The 12,137-nt window shown below is 52.7% G+C and overlaps 1 protein-coding gene across 1 annotated transcript; it reads right to left on the bottom strand.

The window, feature by feature from the left end:
* Positions 1 to 2,089: 2,089 nt before the first annotated feature.
* On the bottom strand, positions 2,090 to 10,197 carry LOC135112850 (ADP-ribosylation factor-like protein 4C). The gene has a single exon (XM_064027736.1). It carries the CDS (start codon positions 9,118 to 9,120, stop codon positions 8,500 to 8,502), a length of 621 nt encoding a protein of 206 aa, XP_063883806.1. The 5' UTR covers positions 9,121 to 10,197; the 3' UTR covers positions 2,090 to 8,499.
* Positions 10,198 to 12,137: the final 1,940 nt, after the last annotated feature.

Below are 12,137 nucleotides of genomic sequence, written 5' to 3'. Positions count from 1 at the left end.
GAGCGAAGTGTTTAAGGACACGGGGGTAAGTCAAGTATATACCTATCGTTTATAAAGCTTTTCTTCCATTGGTACCTTGACTATTCTTTGGTACGGAGATAAACAGGGGAACGTACGTATGTGTGTATGTTCTCGTGTTTATGTGTATGTGTTGTTTAAATGTCTCTATGAAGTGTTGTGTATTTTCGTGTTATTTTTGTAAGGGACGTAGATGTTTGCCGTGTTTTTTTTTTTTTAAGTGTCGTGTGTGTTTAGATATGAACGTATGTGTCTGTGTTTGTGTGTTGTTTGAATGTGTGTCGCCAAAGAGTTGTGATTTTCCATATTATTTTGGTAAGGGCCGTGTTTATCATGCTTTTTTGAAGTGTCTTGCAAGATGAAATGTCAAGATTGTTTGTGTGCGTGGGAGTTTTTGATATTGTGTGAGTATTGAAGTTTTTAATTAGTTTCTCGGAAGCGTGTCTCGTCTCACGCGTCCGAAGGTGGTCATGTTCGATAGTTTTGGTGTGCGTGTACGAAGTCATGTATGTGCTTGTGGTGGTGGAGACTGTGTGTGTGTTGCGTCGCGTCAGGCAACACACACAAAGGCACGTTGAGATGCGCTTGATAATGAAGACTGTGTGTGTGTGTGTGTGTGTGTGTGTGTGTGTGTGTGTGTGTGTGTGTGTGTGTGTGTTGGTCGTGTTAGTATGTATCTACTGAACTGTGTGTGGTGTAATACTGAACAGATGAACACACACACACACACACACACACACACACACACACACACACACACACACAAGCACGCGTACGCACGCGCGCGCGCGCGCACACACACACACACACACACACACACACACACACACACACACACACACACACACACACACACACACACACACCAATGATATCAACAACAAAGACAATAATAAGAAAGATAACAAAAATAACAAAATCAATTCTTCAAAACCTGCACCAAAGTCATCACCATCTCACCACCACCACCATCACCACCAGCACCCGCACCACCAGCATCGGCGGGGCACAAAGAAGGTCCCCAGCAGGTGTAACTTGACGCTCGAGGATCAAAGACCAAAGGGAGCGAAGAAAAAACACCCGTGCGTCCCTTTCTATGGGTCTCTTTTTCTCGTGGGGCCGTGAGGGAAAAAAAGTCGGGTGGCTGTCGGTACGGGAGAGGCGGAGAGGGGAGGAGGGGGGGTGGGGGAGGGGGGAAAGGGAGTTGGGTGATGTGTAGGGAAGCAGGGAGGGTGGGTAGGTAGGTGGGTTACGTCTTGTTGAGATTCTTTGGTGGATGACTTGGGGATGGTGTGTGTGTGTGTGTGTGTGTGTGGGAAGTAGGTTGCTGTGGTGACGTGGTGGTGGTGGTGGTGATGACGAGACAGTCGAGCAGTGCACCCAGTATACGAGGTACTGCTTGACTGACTGACACATTAGAAGCAGAAATGAACCGAGGCATTTTTGTTAGACTCATGGGGTGACTGGACGAGGCGCGGAGGCTACGAGTAATGTTACATAGGGTTACAAGGGTCGGTGGTGACGTTGAGGGGGTCTGGTGGTTGCGGCGATGGAGCCACGTGGTGGGAGTGAACACCATATTCCAAAAAACTGCGCCGCACAACCACTACATTCAAATGGCTTTAGTTGAAGTTACGCTGATTTCCAAGAATATTTTAACGGTTCTAATCACAGATTAACATTTCTACATTATCAACAGGAAAAGGATTCTACAGAACACGGGTAATCATCTCTATAGCCTTTGAAAACAGTCGTAAGTATAGAGCAAAGCGTTTCAGTATACGGGCCTGAGGTGCAACGCAGACTAGAAGCAAGGGAAGGCGGTCTGGGGGCCGTGGCAGAGCAGTAGTAGCGAGTGGTAGTAACTTGTTGCGTTATGGAGGGTGCGTGGGGGAGAAGGCGCCTTGGGGAGTGTGGCCTGCCTGAGGTATCAAGATGACTCCCACGGGGCTGTGCGTGGGAGCCGTGACAGAAACAGGAGGAGGAGGAGGAGGAAGAGGAGGAGGAAGGAGAAGAGGTCGACGAGGGGAGAAACTCAGGGAAAAATATTTGAAAAGAGAGAGAGAGAGAGAGAGAGAGAGAGAGAGAGAGAGAGAGAGAGAGAGAGAGAGAGAGAGAGAGAGAGAGAGAGAGAGAGAGAGAGAGAGAGAGAAGAAAAGACAGTAAGAGGAGAAAGACGGAATACGAGAGGAAGGGAGAAAATAAAAATAAGAAACTGTAAGAGGAGGAAGAGAGACCGGAAAAAAAAAAAAAACCTGCGTACGAGAAAAGAGTAAAGAGAGGACGCTGTAAGAGAGAGTAAAAAGAAAGAGTAAGCGGAGGAAGTTCCCGTACTACAACTGGTTCATTTGCCATCCGCCGGGACCTACATTACCAGGTGCCAATCCGTACCGAGCCCTGCGTCACCCGGCCGTCCACGCCTCGCCTCTCCCGCCGCCTCGAGACAGGAAGTTCAGTGGCGCAGACTAGCGAGGTGCAGCGGCCAGGCGGGGAGTAGCTGGTGGCGCCTTTCACACCTCGCCTCCAGCACTCCTCGCTCGAGAAAACTAACCGAACAGAAATAATGACGCAGCCAGTATAACTTAACTTTTCACTCCCAACTCCTCACCAAGTTTTCACGTCCCAGTCTTAAAAAATCCGTGAACTTGCTCCATTTAGTCTTTGTGGAACGACTCGCATTCAGAAACCGACGCCAGATTGCTCTTTTATGTCAGAATTCCGGAGCTGTGATCTTTTAAAAGGCACTTGAGGCTCGTGTTTTCCTCCTCCACGCGTGAAACTCCATCAGCGAAACGCCACCTTCCTGAAACATGACCAGACGACCTGCTACCAGACCCAGGCATCAGGCAGACGGGATGATCACCATGAGAGGTAACAGACTCCCTTCCCGCGAGTTTCCCAGCCACACCAAGTTACCACTCTCACATAATAGCGTTCTCAGAGGCCCCGAGCGGTCGTCCCAGCTGCCCCCATCTCTCTCCGCTGCCCCAGGGATCAAGGACAACTTTTTACGGATACAGTTTCCTCACCAGATGAGCAAACGCAGACCGGAACGGAGGGAGTCTCGAGAGTGGGGTGAAAGGCGGCGCGGGGAGGGGGACAGCCAAGTGTGTCATCGCGACTTTCGTAAAGAGGAGTGTTACCGTCACTCGTGCGTTACTGCGACGGGAACAGGAGCGTGCGGCCACAGTAGTAGACCCCGGCGCACCACAGCAGGGGCCCAGTACGCCGCAACAGACCTTCAGAGTGGCCATCGACGCGCCATTTCCTACAGTGTGATGACATCGGGCGGAGGAGAAGGTGGTGGCGGGAGGTGTGGTGTCTGATCGGGTTCCGTGCAAGGCGTCGCTAGCCAGTCACCGCCCTGCTGGTTGGCACGCGACGCGCCGCACTTCAGGCCTTACTAGAGCTTCAGGCACATGCACTGCCGGATGATTGCTTGATCGATACGCCAGAGAGAGAGAGAGAGAGAGAGAGAGAGAGAGAGAGAGAGAGAGAGAGAGAGAGAGAGAGAGAGAGAGGAGGAGGAGGAGGGGGAGAGAGATCGAGGCAGACAGGCAGAAAGAGAAAATCATATTCATAACTCATCAGTCCAACACGGTGCTTGCATTGCCGCCATTATTACCCAACACGGAACACAACACTGCCTCGCCTCACACATCGCACACACCACAGCCGCCACGCTCACCACACCCACCGCACGCACTGGCCGCAGCTCACATGGCGGGCAGGCGGGGGAGAGGAGGGAGAGGGAGAGGGGAGGGAAGCCGCAGCATCGCCATGTGTATGAAACCAGCCATGTTTGGTTTGCGCCTCTTCTCCAGTCTATACAATAACAGCGTGCGGCCTCTCCAGGTAATGGCCAGTAATTAAGAGAAATCCTGAAGCAAACGAGGCCAGGTGAGAACAGGTAATGGTGGGAACGTAAAGGTCACCTCCTCCTCCTCCTCCTCCTTCAGACACCTCCGTAAACATGAATTTTGGTACAGATCAAGCCACATCACGTCACTTCACGGCACTTCAGCCTCGCCTCCGTCACCTCACTCGCCAATCAGTCTCGAAATACACGTTATTTTTTCTTCCCAAAGCGCTCCTACAACGCGCGACACTGCACGTTCATCTTAAATTCATTACTCGTTAACTCGCGCGCTTGTGTGTGTGTGTGTGCGTGCGTGTGTGTAAAGGGAGCAGAGGTGTAAAATGTGCGTGTACAAGTTTGTTAGTACAAAAATGGAGGGCTTCACGTGTGGGAAAACTACAGGTGTGTGACGTGTAATTCAGGTGTTTGAGGCACATGTGTGCTGTTACATGTTTGGTGAACTTTGGAGGGTCAGGGAGACAGGTTTGGAGGTGTGAAGGTGTGGAGACTGGTGATAAGAGTTAACTACAGGTGTGTGTTTGTCTCTATAAAGGTTTGGAATATCAATACGCATGTGTAAGAATCTGAATAAACGAGTTTTGAGTTTTGAAAAAGCCACCATGACCCGCTGTGACCCGCCGCGACCCTGTGACTCGGCGGTTGAGGTCACCGTGCCGCTCCTGACGAGGCCATGAGTAAAGGCAACGGCACCCAGACAGACAGACAGACAGGAGGCGCCTCGATGTGACCTTTTGTTGGCAGTAGTGGTGGTGGTGGCGGCGGCGGCGGTGGCGGTGTTAGTAGTGGTGGTGGTGGAGATAATAATATCATTACTATCATCATTATCTAGGCATGAACGACACACACACACACACACACACACACACACACAACTTCCTTTGATATACATACAGTGGAACACGCGCGTTCAGAAAAATGTTTGTGTGACTGCATAATAACTGTCCCTATTGATGTCTGTGTGCGTGTGTGCGTGCGTGCGTGCGTGCGTGCGTGTGTGTGTGTGTGTGTGTGTGTGTGTGTGTGTGTGTGTGTGTGTGTGTGTGTGTGTGTGTGTGTGTGTTATCAGATCGTATCCCAGGAACGTAATACTGGTGGCAGAGGACACTTTTATCAAGCGATGGTGAGAGAGCGTCAGCTGGAGGGGGGGTTACCTACTCACGAAGCCAAGTCTGCCGTGTAACCTGACACCACCTGACGTTCTCTCACTAACATTCTCTCACTTCACTCCTTCCCTCCCTTCAGTGGTTGCAGTTCGGGGAGTGGAAACAGCGCTAAGGTAACAACACGAGACTAGCTGTGGTGGACGCTTCCTTGTTTCTTTCCTTCCTTCAGTCCGCCACAAGACTCTAATCAGATGCAGGACGATACAAAATACAGTAGCTATATACGGTTACAGATACACAGGAGATATACATCACCTTTTATCACAGGCAAGACGCACACCATAGAGGAATGCCCTTATCACACGCACACGCACACACACACACACACACACACACACACACACACAGAAAGTATACGTGTTTACACTTTACTGACCGCACTCTTTTTAATACTCTGATCCTCCTTCACACTTAGATACTTAGAATATTTTAAAGCTTCAGTAGACTCAGGAAATAAACACTAAGAGGAGGACACCAACACAAACAACACAAACACAAACAACACAAACACCAAACAGAACATTCAAAACAGCAGCAAAACAGCGGAGGAGCAAACAAACACCTCGGAGGAAGCAATAATCATCTCCTCTAAAACTGAATAGCCGCTCAAAGAAAAACACAATACGCACTTTGCATTTCGTCCCACGTAACTCAGACACAGATGACTGTTATTAGTCGTGTTTTATTCCCCTCACCCTGAAACCCTTGAAAAAAGAGCATGGGAGAGAGAGACTGCAGTGGGATGGAGGGAGAGGAAGGGAGGGACTGGTGAGAGAGGGAGGGAAGAGGTAACACATCCGCTCCTCTGCCCGCTGTGGCCCCGGGATCACCTTGACGGGGCTCTCAGGTGTGGCTGGGATAGGACTGTGGCCGCAGGGAGTCACGGAGAGGGCGTCAAGGCTGTGTGAGGCTCGGGGCTCTGTGTCAGGGGCGTGGCGCGGTGTCAATTGTGTCAGTGATGAGTTGAGGGTGTGGTTGAGTGGTCAAGGTGTGGCAGGGAGAGGTAGAGGAAGGGCTGCTTTGTGTGTCAGTGATGAGTTATGGGGCATGGCTGAGTGGATACAGGTCAAGTTGTGCTGCAGTATTAGAGATAGGGTTGTTTAGTGTGCCATGTGCTGGGGTAAGGATTGGGGCAGCGCGTCAGTGGTGAGTTAAGAGGTGTGGCTGAGTGGGTGCAGGTCTAGTTATGCTGCAGTAGAGGCAGGGAGGTTTACTGTATCATGTTGGAGTAAGGCTTGGGGCAGTGTGTCAGTGATTGGCTTCAAAGTGCCTCACGTATTAGGGAAGGAAAGAAGACAGGGGCGTGTCTCGCTAACAAACCGACACAAAACTAGGCGGCTTTCCCACGGCTTTACTCAATGTTCTCTGTGTGTGTGTGTGTGTGTGTGTGTGTGTGTGTGTGTGTGTCGCGACAGCCCAACAATAGATGAACGTGACCTTACTGTACCGTGACCTCCTATACACCACACAGGTCACGGAGGATGGAGGGAAGGAAACAGAAGGAAACAAGAACATGTGGGGAAGGGGCAAGAGACGGGTACTGGAGGATATGGGGGCATTTATTTAGCTTAGCGAGGCCCACAGGGATGATCCACGATGCTTACTGGATTAAAGCTTGGCGTGTTTGTGCGGGCAAGTCAACAAGGGCGACCATAACCCTGCTCTTTCTTTGGGAACGTGACTGTAGCGGGAGACTGAGCACCAGGGCCGAAGGGAGGGAGTGACTGCTGCGGCCTTCCATTGTTCGTGTACACAAGAGCCCACAAAATAGCGAGGCCATACAATTTGGAGGTCATAGATTGTGTAGGTTATAGAAATGGGATCGCGGGGTTAGGGGGCCACAAATTTTTAAGGCAGGAGCGTGGGATGGGGAATGAATGTGAGGGGGAGGGAGGAGGAGAGGCAAGCAAAGTTGAGGCAAACACAGACCAGTCACGGGGCGGTTGGTGCTGACTCTACGTGCTTAGCCATCACCGCCCTGCTCGTTTAATGTGTGCAAAACGTGTGGCTGCCTTGAAGAGGAGGAGGAGGAGGAGGAGAAGGAGCTAGAGGAGGAGGAGAAGAGCCAACTGAAGCCAAGAAGCGCATCAGAAGCACTATTTGCCTGACACGAAGCTGCCTCCTCTCGTCCCCCTCTGCTGCTGCCTCCTCCTCCTCTCCACGTATGACCTCCACTTCCGGCGGGTCAAGGGGCGTGTAAAGACCAAGAAGATAGGTCACCAGTTCCTCCCTCATTCCCTGGGGGCTTTGTCACTCCTCCCAACCGTTTCTCTCCGCGTCTGTACTCCACTTGTCCCTTTCTTCACTCCCCTCCGTGCCTGTCCCTTCTCCAACCCTCCCAGAATCCACGGACCATTTCTTAACGCTTCTCTCCACCTTTTATCCCTCTCCCTCACAGCGACCCGCGAGAGGAAAGGAAAGGAAATGGGCAATTAGGGAACCCAGGTGGTGGTGGCGGGGTGCAGGGGCCGCCGGGGAGCACGAGGGTCGGCCAGGGATCAGGCAGGGAGGCAGAGGTCGTGAGGCGAGGGGCAGAGTGGGGCTGGGGGTGAGGGACCGCAAGGAGATGAACACGGAAGGGTGAGGGACAGGGGGAGGGGAGTTAAAGGGCGGGATAAGGAGGCTCGGGATAATTGTGAGTCCCTAGAGTGACCCCCATACAATAGCAGATGATGAACAGTTGTTGTGGTGTTCCTCAGTGACGGACCACCGTGAACCTCCTCACTCGCTGGACGCACGAGAGACGCTGCTCGCCTCCCTGACATAAAGGGACTGAGGCAAAAATGACAGTATTCACAAACACAAGACTCGGGAGGCAGTCACGTCTCCCGTGCGATGCAGACGTTACCTCCGGGTGACACTACCACTGCACGAACACTTCCAGCTTACCTACACGTCCAGGCAACATTCATCTCAGTGTTAAGCTTTCAGCTAGTCTTATATGAGAAACTAATGCATTTTTTTTCAAACTTAGTGAAGCAAGCAGCTTTAATAAGCCTTTTTTTTCAGTGTCCAATGTCTGGTTGTTCACCTCAAAGCTTTACACAACAAGCGTTTGTTTGCCGAGTGCTTCTGTACACTAAAATCTTGCACACATCAGAGCCTGTCACTGTTCCTCTGCCGCCAGAGCAGCAGCAGCACCACCACTTCATGCACAACTTCACTTTAAGTACGCTGTCAGCGTGTGCCCGCCCAGTGCGGGGCCTGGGAGGGCGGGGCGGCGCACACAGCGGGTCACTTATCCTCAAACATTTATGAGGTGTAATTAGTGCGGCGCGTTGGGGGTTTGGGAGGAACCTCACCACAGGGTTAGGCTGGCTTGCGTGGATCGCTCTCTACGTGACCCTGCAGGCGTTATCTCAGCTTCCGCTGGGGGAGGAAGCCTCGTCACAGCTGACGCTTTGCTGGACGAGGAGGGGCGGAAAACACCAGATCCTCTTACTGGCGTTTGTGAGCTTGCCGCGTCTTGAGGACCATCTGATGGAGGGTGGCCATGGCCTCGTCCAGGCCCTCGCCCGTGACGGCGCAGGCTGGGGCCACTGCCCAGGGCTGCGAGTCAGGCAGCTCGGGCAGGCCAAGAGCCTTGGCCAGGTGCTGCGGCTCTCGCGCCCCGGGGAGGTCTTGCTTATTAGCCAGCACCAGCAGCGGGGGCCGAGGCCTGTTGAGAGCCACGCACTGCGCCGTCTGCTGCTTCGTAAGGCGCTGCAGCTCCACACGCGCCTCCTCCAGCCGCTCCTCCCCGCCGCTGGAGTCAATCACGAACACGAGAGCGTCCGTGGCACGGGTGTAGGAGCGCCACAGGGGCCGCACTCGCTCAGCCCCACCCACGTCCCACACCAGCCAGTGGCCGCCGCCCGCCCGCACCTTCTCCGTGTTGAAGCCCACGGTAGGCACGGCGTTGACGTAGTGGCCATAGCGGAGGCGGAACAGCGCCGTGGTCTTGCCCGAGGAGTCGAGGCCTACGAGCACCACGTGGGCTGGTGGCCTGACCAGCGCCGCTGCCTCCCACAGCAAGTATTGGGCCGCCCCCACCAGCCCGGCCCACAGGCAGGCACACATCCTCACGTCCTCGTGGCAGGATGCATCCTTGGTGGGGCGGAGCGTGTGACTCCCTCACTGCGCGGCGTCCTTCAGGAGGATCACGCTGACGAAGACCGACAATCGTGACTGTGGATGGGGACGAGCGTGAGGACGAGTCAGAGGACGGAGCGGGGATCACTGTTTCCCTGCTCGTCGAGGTCCCCGGCTCGCCTGGCGCCAGTCGTCACCACCGCTTTCACTACAAGGACCCGCCCGGACAGCTCATCATAGCCTGGGCTGTGACACTTCACTCTGGCCAAGGTAACGCAAGGCCCTCGCTGCAAGTCACCATTATCACGCCTCTGTGTTAGACCGAACCGCTGCTCTGAGTCTGACTTCGCGCGGCGCCCCGGTGAGGCAGTCACAGGGCGAGATGGGAGCGGCGGCAGCACACCTTCACCGTCCAGCGAGCAGAGGACGACTGAGCGCGGGGCGGCTGGCTGGCGGCCCGCCACCGGCTGCGAAGGAAAACGGAAACTCAAGCAATGCCAGACTCAGGTGTGTGTGGAATATTTGCCAATAATGTATCAGGCAATGCAAATATGGCAAACATGCAGAGCAACAGAAGTCACGCGTTTTCTGTAACGCTAATTAACAGAGGCAGGAACACACTGGCTGACGAAGCGGCGGATTCATCACTCAAAGACAGCAGGGCGATGCATTTCGCTGACCAAGCAGAATGTTGTGTTAGCAGGAAGCAAAACATATCCATTTCATCAAGAAGTGGCTGCGTAATAATTCCTGTTATGACCTCACGTGACGGGCGCGGCGCGGACCGGTGTGTGAACAAAGGAACGCGGCACAATAACGCGAACAATGGCATAAGACCCGGGGAAAAAAACCCTGTCCAGTTGTGATTGCATGGCCTGACTGAGGTGAGGTGACCCGAGCCATTCACTGCGGTGCGTCAAAGAGCAGGACGCTGACGGGCCGCCGCGCAGGTCCCGCCGCGGCCTTTGGTTCATGACGCCAGCGGCCGAGACTTGCCGCGGCTGGTTTGTTTACATCGGCTGTGTTACATGACCTTTAAGTTCTCCTCGGGATGCGCTGTGACTCACCTGCAGTGTGGGGGGGGGGGAAGGAGGAGGGAGGAGGGATCGGAAGTGGTCCATCCCCTTGCTATTTCCTCGTCCTCGTCCTCCACCTCGTCCTTGCTCCGCGCTTCTTTTTCCTCCTCCTCTTCCTCCTCTTCTTCCTTCTCCTTTTCCCTTCTTTGTCAGCGCTCCACTTAGTCTGTGCAGCTTCTTTGTTATCCTTTTCCCCTTTTCTACCTTCCTCTTCCAATTATCTCGCCTCTCATCTTCCTCTCTCTTCCCATTCCTCCTCCTTGTCCCCCTCCACCTTTCCAGCATCGATCTCTACATAACTTCAAAAGGTCCCTTCATTATCAGGGTTGGAGAGGAGACTCGCTGGGAAGCTTTGGGAGATATATAGATAACGAAGATAAGAGAGAGAGAGAGAGAGAGAGAGAGAGAGAGAGAGAGAGAGAGAGAGAGAGAGAGAGAGAGAGAGAGAGAGAGAGAGAGAGAGAGAGAGAGAGAGAGCATGAATGAACCACGTCTCAGACAAAGAAATGCCACAGAAGAGAAAGAAAAGAAAAAAGAAAAAGAAATAAGAGAAATGGAAATGAAATTGCTCCAAGAAACTCTGCTAATTTTGGAAAGCGATAAGGACGAAGAATGAAAGAAAGGGGAAGGGAAGGGGAGGGAAGGGCAGGGATGTGGGAGGAAGGGGAGGAAAAGTCTCTACTCTTCACCTTTCCCCGAACACAGAAACTTTGCCTTTTATGCTTCCAGAAATTGCTTAATATTACGAGAGAGAGAGAGAGAGAGAGAGAGAGAGAGAGAGAGAGAGAGAGAGAGAGAGAGAGAGAGAGAGAGAGAATGTAGGTGGTGAAGAACTGTATTTTGGAAGATGCATAGATAACGAAAGCCAGAGAGAGAGAGAGAGAGAGAGAGAGAGAGAGAGAGAGAGAGAGAGAGAGAGAGAGAGAGAGAGAGAGAGAGAGAGAGAGTCACCAGAGGGCAGTCCACCTGGGAACCTTTACATTGTTCGTGTTAACAAGAGGCTGCCGTTACCTGTACGCACCTGGGGGAGGGAAGGGAAGAGGAGGGGGAGGGGGAGGGAGGCAAGAAATGAGGGAGAGAAGGGAGGGAGGGAGGGAGGGAGGGATGGAAGAAGGGAAGGAAAGAAAAATATATAAGGAAGGGAAGGACTTGAGGGATAGTAGGAAGGGAAGAGTATACGTTAAAAGAGAGGAGGAAGAGGAGGATGAGGAAGAGGAGGAAGAGGAGGAGGAGGAGGAGGAGGAGGAGGAGGAGCTACAGAAACAATAAAAAAGAGGAATAAGAAAAGAAATAAAGGAGAAGAAATAGGATGAGTTCGAGGAAGAGGAGGAGGAGGAGGAGGAGTAGGAGGTGCAGAAACAATAAGAAGAGGAATAAAATAAAAATGGAAAAGAAAAGAAGAGGAGGAGGAGAAGGAGGAGGAGGAGGAGGAGGGAATAAGAAAAAGGAATAAGAAAAATGAATGGAGAAGAAGGAAGAGGAGGAGAAGAAAAAAAAGTAAATAGCGAAGCAGCTTAAGGAACAGAGAGAGAGAGAGAGAGAGAGAGAGAGAGAGAGAGAGAGAGAGAGAGAGAGAGAGAGAGAGAGAGAGAGAGAGAGAGAATGAGAGTCTACAAGAAGGCATGGAGGAGGCCAAAGGGAGGTAGGTAAGAAAGATTTATGAGTGGTGTGGTTTTGACTGAAATGGTTCGATTGATGCTCTGTCTGGTAAGCGGCGGACGAACTGTCACAACCAGCAGGGGACCGGGAGGGAACCAGAAGGGAGCCAGAAGGGAGACCGGGCCGGCGGGAACTGGGCTAAAGGAGGAGGAACTGGCTTAAGGCGAACAGAACTGCGGGAAAACCTTGCCTGGGAACATGGAGGGACAAATGAAGGGCTTTTGGCGGGTGGGCAATGAGGAGATGGGGAGGAGAGGAAGAGGGAAGGTA

Source organism: Scylla paramamosain, chromosome 24, assembly GCF_035594125.1.
Source record: "Scylla paramamosain isolate STU-SP2022 chromosome 24, ASM3559412v1, whole genome shotgun sequence".
Classification (NCBI taxonomy): domain Eukaryota; kingdom Metazoa; phylum Arthropoda; class Malacostraca; order Decapoda; family Portunidae; genus Scylla; species Scylla paramamosain.
Note: the sequence above shows the minus strand (reverse complement) of the source record. Positions and strands in the feature narration are given on the sequence as shown.